This window comes from Sinocyclocheilus grahami, unplaced genomic scaffold (assembly GCF_001515645.1).
Source record: "Sinocyclocheilus grahami isolate Dianchi unplaced genomic scaffold, SAMN03320097.WGS_v1.1 scaffold312.1, whole genome shotgun sequence".
NCBI lineage: Eukaryota > Metazoa > Chordata > Actinopteri > Cypriniformes > Cyprinidae > Sinocyclocheilus > Sinocyclocheilus grahami.
The window spans coordinates 901,553-914,198 of NW_015505491.1; the positions used below are offsets into that span (position 1 = coordinate 901,553).

A 12,646-nucleotide genomic window follows, 5' to 3' on the forward strand; every position below is an offset into this window, starting at 1 on the left:
CATTTCTGATGCCAGTCTGGTCTCATCTTCAGTGATTCTGATTTAGCATGATGTTGACTCACCATTGAAGTTGACGGAGTGGATGTAGCTAAGCAGCAAGCGTCCCTCCACTGGGTCCATCTTATCACAAACGCCCGTGGCTCCCGGGCACAAATCCTGGTGCATGTTGTGCAAAGCATGAGCCATAGCGTAAACCGCATCAATTACAAACTGAACCTTGCCCTCTTGCTCATAATGAGAATCACGACTTATCCGTTCTTCTCCTGAGAGAGAGAGAAAGGGTAACATGAACAAAGTGAGACAGCAAAGTGATGAATGAAAAGAGTTAGAGAAGGTGAAAGATAAGTAGGACAGAGGACATTGAAGAGCTTTTAAGGTCAGCTGTCATTACTCCAAACATCAGTTAACTTGAAAAAGGCTATCGGGTGCGCTCACCTGTGCATTTCTTCTTTTCTGGGTCGATTTTGATACCTGGACGTGTCAGTTTGCACCTGAAGTCATCCTCCCAGAATTCAGCAAACCAGATATTCCTGCGATTGTTCTCCAGGGATCGAGTGGTGAAGTACTGGTCAAATCCTGATTAAAAAGCAGAAAACTGGAGATGGTCCTCAGTGCAGAACACAAGATCCAGGGGGCGTGGTTGGATCCAGATCCAACTCCTCCCACCTTACATATACCTAAACCTACCCGTCTCCACCCCCTGATCCCTAAACCCACTCATCTCCACCCCTAAACCTACCAATCTCCACCCCCTAGTTGAGGATCCAATCCCGCCCCCTGGATCTTGTGTTCTGCAGTGAGGGGCTACTGGAAAAATGACCAATTTTATCCTTATAGTGGAATCGATTGTAAAAAAACACAGCATGAAATAGAAGTTGCAACCAACTTTACTATCATTTCTGAGTAAAACAGCAATCGAGCATGAAAGAATTGTAGGATGGGACTTCATTTTATTTGTCAATTATTGATTGGATTGTGAAAAGTGAGGTTTTTTGGTTCCCTTTCAGTGAACGGTTCTTAAAAGAACATTTAGAACCTTTATTTTGAAGTCCTATTTTTCTTATAAAAAAATTTAAAACACACAAATGAATCGATCACAATACAATCACTGACATGCATTTATTTCATGCCGACTTAAAAGATGCATATGCATATATCAAACCTTCAATAGATGCTCTTTTGGGCAGAATGGTGACAGCACCCTCAGCCACTTCCTCCTGGTCCAGGATCGGAGAGCTCTTGGCACCCCAGCTGTCCGATCCCACAAACTTGAATTGACCGGTCAAATTGGACTTGCTTGCAGCCTCCAGGACCTGCCTGGACAAGAAACAGCACAACTAAACTATTATATTGACGCAAAGTCATTCAAACTAATATTACAGGGCACACACTGTATCTCTTGCTATTATGCAGCATTTTAGAATTTTGAACAGTAATTTGATCTGTTCAGTAATTGGCATTCATGTCCTTACGATCATGTACTGTAGCACTTTAGATCAATTTATAACAAAGAGAGAAAGAAAGCAAGAACACGTGTCAAACAAACCACTGACAACAGCTGTAATTTAGTTTTGTGTCTAAAAAAGCACCTCAGACATTAGATTAGCGGCATATTTGGTTTAATAAACATCTGTAACTGTTACAAATGGAGAATGTTAACAGTTTTCAAACCAAAATAAAATAAATGGAGTTCACTTGAACACTGTTACAAAAAACAAAAACAAAATGCAAGTAAAAAGTGGGAAATGTAAACAATGTTAACTACCCATTGAACTTCTGTTATGTATATGAAATCATAGTCACTCAGTTTCAGTAGGGTTTTGTCAATATAGACTTTTTAAGCAAGTCTACAACTTATGTGTTCACATATCACAAAATTACAAATAATTAATTAAATAATCTATTTGAATTAATTGCTTTTAATAAATTTGTAATATTCTCCCATTTATTTAGATTTTTTTTTTACATGACACATGCCTAACTGGAGCATGACAAATTCTGAATATTTTTGCCAGTGAGATGGGTGCATTCCTCTTAAATATCGGTCAATGACCAACTCTTAAATTATTACATTTGCCCACAAATGTAATTTGTTCATAAATGTAAAAGAAACGTTGTGAGGAACCGAGCTGTGGAAGTCCTTATATTATACAAAGCACAACTGCATGCATACGCAAATGTTAATAAAACACATACTTGTATAAAAGTCTTTAAATAAAAGTACCTTCATGAAATTCAAATATCAAATTGTTATTTAGAGTGGCATTTAACCGAGTTATTATGAATTAAGCCATTCAGTTATGAATGTACTGAAGACGTGGTTGACAATTCACACAGTGTGAGCGACAGCTCGTGTTCACAGGAGTGTTTTAATGAGGGGGGAACTTCATCTGCACAGACATTCTCCACCACATAAGCCTGTCAAAAAGCATCAGCAGCGAGCCATATGGATTAGAGACAGTGACACCCAAACACAGAGTGCCAAAACGTCACTCGTGAGCGTCAATGGCGATAGCAAAGTATTATCTGAGTTTGTTTGGTACTTCTGAATTCGCAAAGTCAAACATGGAAAAAAAGCAAAAGGACATCATGCAATGAGAAATGCAGTGTCCTGAAATTTGTATCTGCTCTTATGATGTATGAAAAGGTCATCTAAGCTCAAGAGATAAATTGATAAAAACAGCATATTTTGGATTTGACAGCATAGCACCTTCTAAGTTAACATTTCCCTGGCAATTTTCATTTTTGGGTGAACTATTCCTTTAACGAAGAACCTATGTTTCAAAATATGGTTCTTTAAAACTAAAAAAAGTTCTTTGTTTCAAAAATAGGTTCTAGAATGCATTTGCAATGTGTTTGCTAATCATACACCTCTGTGATCATGTAATTGCATAGAGTATGTTTCTGGCCTAACACTGCGGCCATTGTTCCCTCTTCAGGTTTGCTGGAACCATTTACATGCAGGAGCATGTGTGATGCATTGCATATCAAAAGCGAAGTATCCCATATTGTCTTATCACTTAATCAAAGGACATTTGCTCTAATTGCACATACTTTGTATTTAGTATTTGGTTTTTACAAATCTCCCCTAAATGTCACAAATACTAAAAGTTAGTTCAATCATATCAAATAATCCACATGTGCCCTTGTTACCAGTCAACCATTATCAAATCTGTGACAACATTAGTCTGCTGCACCGCGACAGATGGAACGAACAGTTTGTTCCAGACAGAACCATTAAAAAAACTATGAAAAAAGCCACTGTTACACTCCCATTATGCATCTGTTATAGACAAAATCTTCAGATTCTAAATATAAAAATGCAATGTTGCTTGTAAACACTCATAAGTGAATATTTTGGGTTAAACACAACATAAAATAAGTGAACATGAAATCAAAATTGACACTCTCTGCCTAAACACTTCTTTACTTTAACACTATTTAGGGTAAGCAAATCACGCATGCTATTTCAGGGGGGAAAACATGTTTGTCTTCTTAATCTTTTATCAAAATCTGCCTCTGAAACAACTTTTTTTCAGCTGACATCATCGGTTTCTCTCATTTGTTAACGCCTTTCCTCCAACTTCTTGTCAAACAGTTTGTTAACATCGCTTCAAGCTGACGTTCCTCATTAGCTGAATGTAACAGTGAAAGCAAAGCACTTGAATTCACATGAATTCTTTAGGAAGTACACGTTTTCAAAATCCTCCTCCTGAGAGGGATGCATGTGCGTTTGTAATCTGTTTTGGCTAATTTGATGATGATTTCTGATACCAGTAAAAGTGTAATAATCTTAGCTTATTTTTACATCCAATGTAAAAAGTGCAAAAATAAAAGCAGATTCTCTTGTGTCTGTCAGCATTACACTATGTCAACATGCTTTAAATAATTACACTTAAATTACACTTAAAATACTAGATTTTTTCAAATAAAATAAAATAAAACTACTTTCTTAACATGCATTCATGGTCTAAAATAAAATAAAATAAAATAAACTACTTTCTTAACATGCATTCATGGTCTAAAAGAAAAAATAAAATAAAATACTTTCTTAACACTCCTTTACGCCTCCATATGTTTACACAAGGAGTTTAAATGCACATATTTGTCAATCAACAGCATGCAGCAGATGCAGCTGATAGAATTAAAGCTGTTTTTAACCCAGAATATTATAAGGCCTTGCTGATCAAACATACATTAAGCATATCCTTCACTTACTTGATGTCGTCCTCATGGGCGAAGATGATGACTCCTCGAGCATTGGGGGTCTCCATTAGTCTCTTAATGATCTTGTCAAACTCTCCTAGTTTGGGCTCTCGTGGGATCTTCAAGGACTGAGCGATGCACAGACCTCCTTTGTCACAGAGAGAGCGAGAGATGGACACCAATGCTGACATTTTTCTCTCCTAAAATGTGACTCACTTTCTATTTATATTAATGACCGCCATGAATTTCTGGCAGCAGATGGGTACAAATGCATGCAGCTGTCTCTGTCATGCCCCTTTTTGGAACTTTTTGAAATATAGCATATTAATGGAAAGCCCAATCTGGATCATTCTATATGCTTCAGTGTGTTTTACATTCATAGATTACCACCGAACAGAATCCAAAGCCTGATGACTGTATGGATACTGTACCTGCCTCTCGAGAGATCTGAACGAAGGCATCTACTCCACTTTCACCATAGTTCCCCTCCGACGCTAATGTGGACACATAGTTCCAGCCCAGCGCCTTCACGATGTCCACCATAGCTTGGGCCTGGTAGGAGTCTGGAGGTACCACTCGAGAGAAGAAGTCGTAGCGGTTATTGTCGCTCAGCTCTGGTGCTGTGGAGGCGTAGCTGATCTGAGGGATCTGGAAGAAAAAGAAGATACACATGCATTTTTATAGCCAGTTAGTCTGTTTGGCAACAGTCTTGCTAACAACCCAGGAAAACTGTTTAAGTGCATGCATGCATGCATAAATAAATAAATGCATAAATGAATAAATAAATAAATAATTTGATTTATTAATTATTGTTTTTTTGTTTTGGTTTCAAGTAGAAATATTAAATATAAAAATCCTTCAAACTAAATTAATTCATAAGAGAAGATTATAAAAATGTAATTTATATCTTATAAAACTTTAAGCATATTCTGTTTTTAGGTACATTCTATTTTCAAAAATTAAAATAAAATAGAATAAGATTTATTTCTATTTTAGAAATGTAAAAAATACATAGTAAAAACAGTAATAATTTTAAATAACTGTTTTCTATTTGAATATATTTTAAAATACAATTTATTCTTGTGATGCAAAGCTGAATTTTCAGCATCATTACTCCAGTCTTCAGTGTCACATGATCCTTTGGAATTCATTATAATATGAAGATTTGCTGCTCAAAAAAAAAATCTTGTTATAATTAATATTAAAAACAGTTGTGCTGCTTAATATTTTTGTGGAAATGATGATAAAATGTCAGGATTCTTTGTTAAATTTTAAAATAAAGCATTTATTTGAAATACAAATCTTTTGTAACATTATAAATGTCACTTTTGATCAGTTTAATGCAATCTAATAAATAATCTAATAAAAGTATTAATTCCTTTAAAAATAATTTTAAAAAAGCAAAATGGTAGTACGTATTTGCTGAAAATAAATTTTTCATTTATTTAATTAAATACATTTAATTGATCTTGTTTTAAAGATGCTTAGATATTTTGCCTGGAAAACAAGATCCGACAAGATTTAGAAACTTTATCATAAAGTTTCTCCGTTGGCTCAAAAGAGTGTTAGCATGCTACTTTATACATTCATAGACCACTTAAGCTTTGACAACAAAATGCAGTAGTGAATTATGTGCGCTATTACATCATTTGTCTGGAGCAAATGCAGATGGCTGCCGTTGGTTTCATCATGATTTGTCTCTAGGCCTCAAATACGGTTCACCCAGTGACTGATAAACCTAGATCGACTTTTTATAGCAGGAGAAGTGGAGCAGAGATCATGTCTCGTCAGCTAATGCGCAGAAGGAAAGCGAGGTCTCTGCATGTGGGTGAGCAGTAGGGGCGTCAACAGGTCGATGGATGAACGAACAAACCATTTGACAGATTATCCGTGAGGATAAGAGAGGTTTTAGTCAAATTAAGTTAAGCACAGGAGGAGAGATACAGAGAGCAGGAGGGGGAGGCAAAGAATTCATTTAACGCTGTACGGTGATTATGTGTGGTGGCCCCCACCAATGAGACTTTAACCCAGCGTTTCACAATCCTGCACATTTCAGTGTCTAAAAAAATCTGACACACCCAATTCAGGTCATGGAGCACTCCACTAATCAACTGATGAAATGAATCAGGTGTGTTAGATAACAGACCTTTATATAATTACTGTGATGGTACCATGGTATAGGACCAGGTATTGACACAGATTTCACGTTTGGATTTAATTCGATATTGATTCATTTGGAAATATTGCCGGTTCATGCCAATTTTTCTTAAGGAAAAAATATTTTGAAATATTTTAATTTGAATAAACTGTTTTCTATTTTCTTATATTTAAAAAACGAATTTATTCCCGTGATGACCATGCTGAATTTTCAGCAGCCATCAATCCAATCTTCAGTGGTCAGAACAGTGCTTATTTGAAATAATGCTGTTTTGTTGCATTATAAATGTCTTCAGTTTAACTTTTGGTTAATTTAATGCGTCAGCGCTCCAATTTGTTGCTGAAATATGATCAAATAAATGGTAGCTGTCATAAAAACTTGTTTTCAAAACAGATTTAAATAATTAAGACATTGCCAGGATCATGGACCTGTTTTGCCCGTTTCTGTTCCTGTTTTTCCCTTATTTGGTCATGTTCCTGTCCTGTTCAGTTGAATTAGTTTGATTATGATCCCATGCACTTTATTGTGTTTCCCCAATCATCCCCTGTATTTAAGTCTATGCCTTACATTCTGGTTTTGTCTGGTATTGAATGTACATCTCTCCCCGCTACGTGTGTGTTCCTGGCTCCTTGATGTTTATTAAAGTCTGTTCGTTTTGAAGTTTACTCCACGTTTCCTCGCTCCGTGCTCCTCACAGTGCTACGTGTGTGTTCCTGGCTCCTTGATGTTTATTAAAGTCTGTTTGTTTTGAAGTTTACTCCACGTTTCCTCGCTCCGTGCTCCTCACAGCAGCGTTTGTGACAGAATACCAAACCACAAACAGTTACTTCCGTGTGTTCCCTCAGGTTTTGTTTCTGTTTTTCCCTCAGTATTTTTTGTTTCCGTTGTGTCTATGGATCCCCCCGCCCGCCCTGAATACCTCCTCCTCCTGCTGGAGCAGGGGGAAAATTGCTCGAGGGCCACACCAGACTGTTCCTGGTCCTTGCCAACCTCTCCAGCTACCCGGATGACGTGCTCTGTGCATTCTATGACGCCAGTTTAAACCCGGCATACAGAGCGCCATCGTCCTAAGAAGGTCCGAAGTTCCGATTTAAATCAAATGATTTGTGATCTACGTTCCGAAATTCCGATCTGAATCAAAAGATTCACAAACCTGCTCCGAAGTTCCGATTTAAATCAAATGATTCGCAGTCTGCGCACTGAAATTCCGATCTGAATAAAAAGATTCACGAACCCGCTCCGAAGTTCCGATTTAAATCAAATGATTTGTGATCTACGTTCCGAAATTCCGATCTGAATCAAAAGATTCACAAACCTGCTCCGAAGTTCCGATTTAAATCAAATGATTCGCAATCTGCACACTGAAATTCCGATCTGAATAAAAAGATTCACGAACCCGCTCCGAAGTTCTGATTTAAATCAAATGATTCGCAATCTGCGCACTGAAATTCCGATCTGAATAAAAAGATTCACGAACCCGCTCCGAAGTTCCGATTTAAATCAAATGATTCGCAATCTGCGCACTGAAATTCGGATCTGAATAAAAAGATTCACGAACCCGCTCCGAAGTTCCGATTTAAATCAAATGTTAGTCACAGCATTTGCAATAGAGAACACGGTAATGGTTTCCACTTATTACGAAATATTTTTGTTTGCTGGGGTGGTAATATTCTATATTAACAGGGAAGGGGGGGCGCCCAAAAATGTATTTTGCCTATGTCACGATAAGAGGTAAATAAGGCTCTGTCTAGCGTAATATCACATGTGGCCAATATTACAACAACAACGGTTACATACACATATATTTAATTGTTTGATCAATATTATTGCTTGGGACAATTTAATAGTCAATGGATATTGAGGTGGTAATATTCTATATTAACAGGGAAGGGGGGGCGCCCAAAAATTTATTTTGCCTATGTCACGATAAGAGGTAAATAAGGCTCTGTCTAGCGTAATATCACATGTGGCCAATATTACAACAACAACGGTTACATACACATATATTTAATTGTTTGATCAATATTATTGCTTGGGACAATTTAATAGTCAATGGATATTGGTAGGGACTTCTCCCTATAGCGTCCCTACTAAATTCTACGCCAAAGCTATTGTACGACTTTCATCATACCTGGAATATAGTACATGAGGTGAATTAACACAGGTTTGGAAAGATATGAGGATGTGAGTAAATAATGACATAGCAGAAAAATGCCAAAAAAGTCAGATTCTGTCCTAACAGAACTGATTCTCAGAATTAATAGTGTAAATTGTGGTAAATTTCACTGCACCCCAGTTTTAGAAGGGATGATTCTCCAGCTGGACAGGACGCTGGCTCAGACAGAGCTATTTAATATTCTGCACTAGTTCATCATGACTCCGTAACAGGACTGTTCAGCGCCTCTCGGTACGAACCAAATCCAACCTTTTAATCACAGTAATGGCTCCTCTGTCTGCCTCTGATCTGTGTCCACGCACCTCACTAAAGCCCTAATTTCTGTTACGTGCATCAAGTATATGTGTATGTTTGCATTTATACGTGACTGCTTATGTTTGTGAGCATGTCCAACTGTGGGCTGTATGCAAAAACGTCAAAAACACACTCATAAAGCAATTTCATGTTTAATATCCATTTTTTCCCTAGGTAATAATTAAAATTAAATGGAAATCAAAGACTTCTGATTAGGTGTTCTGCTTCTTAGATGTTTCTGTTGAGAAAACAAAGAAACATAATCACAAAATTATTCAGAAGATATCTCAAATCTTGCTTGGAATGGCCAAAACAACAAAATCTGCTTTTGCAAAGTCAGAGATAGCAATATGAACTAATTTCCCATCAAATTCTTCCAAGCTCAAATGATCTGAGCTGCACTCCACATTCAGTTTATACTGTAGCTCTGTACTCTCACTGTAATCAACAGTTGAATGAGAAACATCTGAAACCTTACATTTATTCATTTAGCAGATGCTTTTATCCAAAGTGACATGCAAATGAGGAATATCACAAGCTATGTTTTCATAAGAGCAAACAATATTCATAATACAGAATGCCAAGTTTAAAGTATTAACTAGACTAGTTAAATTACAAGCTATAGAAGAAACACAGTGGATACTTCAATGAAACATAACTAAGAACACTAGTAAGTTTCCAGAGCTATGAAAGTGCTACCTCTGAGAAATAAAACTGTCCTCGGGGAGTTGATCTCTTGTCTGTCTTTTCTATATCAACAAATCAATCCATCATGCTGTCGCCACTGGTCTCCCTCAAATGACCCGAATACAGTTCACGTAAAGTTTGAGTTGACTCTTACGTGCCCCTTGCTGAAAGTGCATTTATGAATCATTGGTGTTAGCCTAGAGTTGCAATTTTCTTGATTAATTAGACACAGCAGTTAATTAGAAGCTTTGAGCCAAGACTTCTGCTTCCCAGACAAACATTTGATAAAGGAATTGCTCAGCATTTTTATCAAAAACTTTGCTTTTCACATATTTTTCTTAAACCACAAGCTTGTGAAGGTTTTTTAAAAAATCACTTCACAAGATATTTAGCTTAACTGTTTCATGGTTGACAAGACCTTGACTAAATCCATTGCAATAAATAATCTTAGAACTAAATATGATTAAGTCACAACGCATGACTGTAAATATCCTGACATTGTTTTGTTATGATAAATGCCCCCTGGATATAGCTTATCATTAGTAGTGTTTACAAACTATTGCTCATTCTCGAGGTTAAGGATTTGAACAATAAATACAAACATAAATGATTCCTCAAACTTCCAAGTGACTGGACTTAAAATTTTAGCTCAGTGGATGATAAAACAGGGAGAAAAAAAAACACATAGACTGAAATAATTTTTCAACAGAGAAAGATATTTGAATGCGCTTCTGATTCAGTAGCCACTATAGGTAAATAACTAGAAGAACAACAAAGGGCAGTAAACGGTAAAACTATTTATAAACCAGTGTGTTATGTGTTTATGATCACGATAAAAAAAAAAAAATTAATTGTGATAATAAATACTCGTTTGCAGCATCAAGCAGCATAATGGACTGTTTTGTATCACTGAAACAAACCAGATGCAGCTGAAACCGGAAGACTTGCACATTCAATAGTACAAAAATGGCAGCCAATGTAGTCAAATTCATGAACAAATTCAAATCTTATGAACCACATGTTTTAGTGAATCAAAAACAAATCATGTAAAATGTGTTTGAATCATGAACAAATTACTCTTTAGGCCAGTTCCATATATATATATATATATATATATATATATTAGGGGTGACCCCGAATAGTCGAAGATTCAATGCTTCGATAGGAGGAGCCTGATTCGACTACGAATCTCGAATATTCGAGGGGTGTTATGATCATGCTTTTGGCTATATGGGGGTGCTCAAATGTCTGATTTCACATAGAACTACTGGTTTTCTCCAAATAAGTTAATATACAGCCTATTAAAATAATGCTGTAAATAAGAATCTGAAAAGAAAAAAGCTTCAAATAAATATTTTAACGTGCCTGAATAAATGCAACCACCCCTATAGATTTAAAGGTCCCCTGAAATGCTTAGAAACACACAGCATTAAGGCCCGTTCACACCAAGCACGATAACTATAAAGATAACGATAACGATATAGTTCTAAAAATCGTTCTCAATATTAAAGAATAGCATAGTTCACACCACAACTATAACGATAACGATACAGAGGAACGATATCGTTGTGATCACTTTCAAAACGATTTTTTTCCAGCTGATGAACGATAAAACACTGACAGCCAATCAGAATCCATCCTGCTGTAACGAGCTCAAGAATTTAAAGCGGCAGACGTGCGTGCGCTTAGAATAAACAGACGATATCGTTCGCTGGTGTGGACGCTAATATCGTTATCTTTATGGTTATCGTTCTTGGTGTGAACGGGGCTTTACTCTATGTGTTGACGTCATTTTAACTGAAACAGGAAAACAGGGCGGGACATATCAAGCAGCCCCGCCCCTTTTTAAAATAGCCAATAGCGTTCGTTTATATCACAGCTTGGGCTAGAGCCATTGAGCTCCGTAAAGTCGCATTTGACAGGGTATGCCAGCCACAATCTCATCCATATTGCTATAAAATATAGCATGCTGTGTAGAATTCAAATAGCTCCGATACATTTTGTGGTCTGCGCCGACTCGCACATGTGATCCGCTCCGTGCTATCGTGTCTCTGGACCGGAGCAGAGTGTGTGTGCGGTGCGGTGGTTAGCGTGACACAGCGCGAAACCAGACTTCTTTTTTTCCTCAATGGAAAGCATATTTACACTGTTTGAATCGTTCCCTGTCCCCTATATAGTGCACTACATGCCATTCACTGTACAGAAAATACTAATTCTGTGGACAAGTGACCGATTTCAGCCGCAGCTTCAGCGTCTATTTTATAGTGTAGGGGGCGGGGCTTCGGATTCTAGAGAGCATTTGATTGGACAGAAAGTTTGATGAGAAGCTGAAGTACGATGTGACGTCAAAAAAGCTTTGAATGCTTATATCTTCTAAATGCTAATTTTGTCGCTGTTTTGGAGCACACTGCCTTATAGATAACCTCAAGACTAACATATTGATACTAACACCCAAAAAACTTTAATTTTGATTTCATGGGGACTTTAAGTTTCACTTTCCATAATCCGTGACTGACAGAGGAGTATCTTGGCGGCAGGGATTTAAAATTTTAACAAGACTCAAATTGACACAGGCAGAGTGAAAGACTAGATTTTTTCGATCAGGTAGGGTATAAGTGATTTCAAAACATTTCAGCCGGTTAATATATATCGTGTATATATTACTTATCTCGAGTTGTGCTGCAGTAAAGCGCTTCATTGTAGTACTACAGTGATTATCTCTTCAGCGCGAACAGAACAAACAACAATGCAGAATATTAATAACTATGACTGGGACCAGGGACGTGCATAGACATATTGAGGGGCAGGGGCTCAAGTGGAAAAAAGGACACTTCTCATATTTATTTTTAAAAAATTCTTAACAAAATATTAAATACATTAGGGGTGTGCGATATTGACAAAAAATATATCTTGATATTTTCTGGGATTTTATCAATAACGATAATTAGACAATATTTTGCTGAGTGTGTTATTGTGCTGATATCTGATAAGGATAAGGTTGATAAGGACTACCGTGGACAGCTGACTCCTAAAGTTTTTGGTATTCTGCATATTCTGTGTGGTGATCAGTTGAATGAATCTTTTCCAATAAGTTTAAATTGATTATTACCTTTTATGGGCATTTT

General features: G+C 36.9%; 1 protein-coding gene across 1 annotated transcript in view; it reads right to left on the minus strand.

Annotated features, from left to right (window-relative positions):
* Positions 1–12,646, minus strand: part of LOC107601768 (metabotropic glutamate receptor 6-like) — a 58,860-nt gene that overhangs the window by 27,497 nt on the left and 18,717 nt on the right. Inside the window, exons 3-7 of the mRNA XM_016294057.1 lie at positions 4,638–4,854; positions 4,219–4,354; positions 1,163–1,317; positions 436–576; positions 63–263 (exon numbers count right to left, since the gene is read on the minus strand). Coding sequence (XP_016149543.1) covers positions 63–263; positions 436–576; positions 1,163–1,317; positions 4,219–4,354; positions 4,638–4,854 — 850 coding nt within the window. The remainder of the gene's footprint in view (positions 1–62; positions 264–435; positions 577–1,162; positions 1,318–4,218; positions 4,355–4,637; positions 4,855–12,646) is intronic.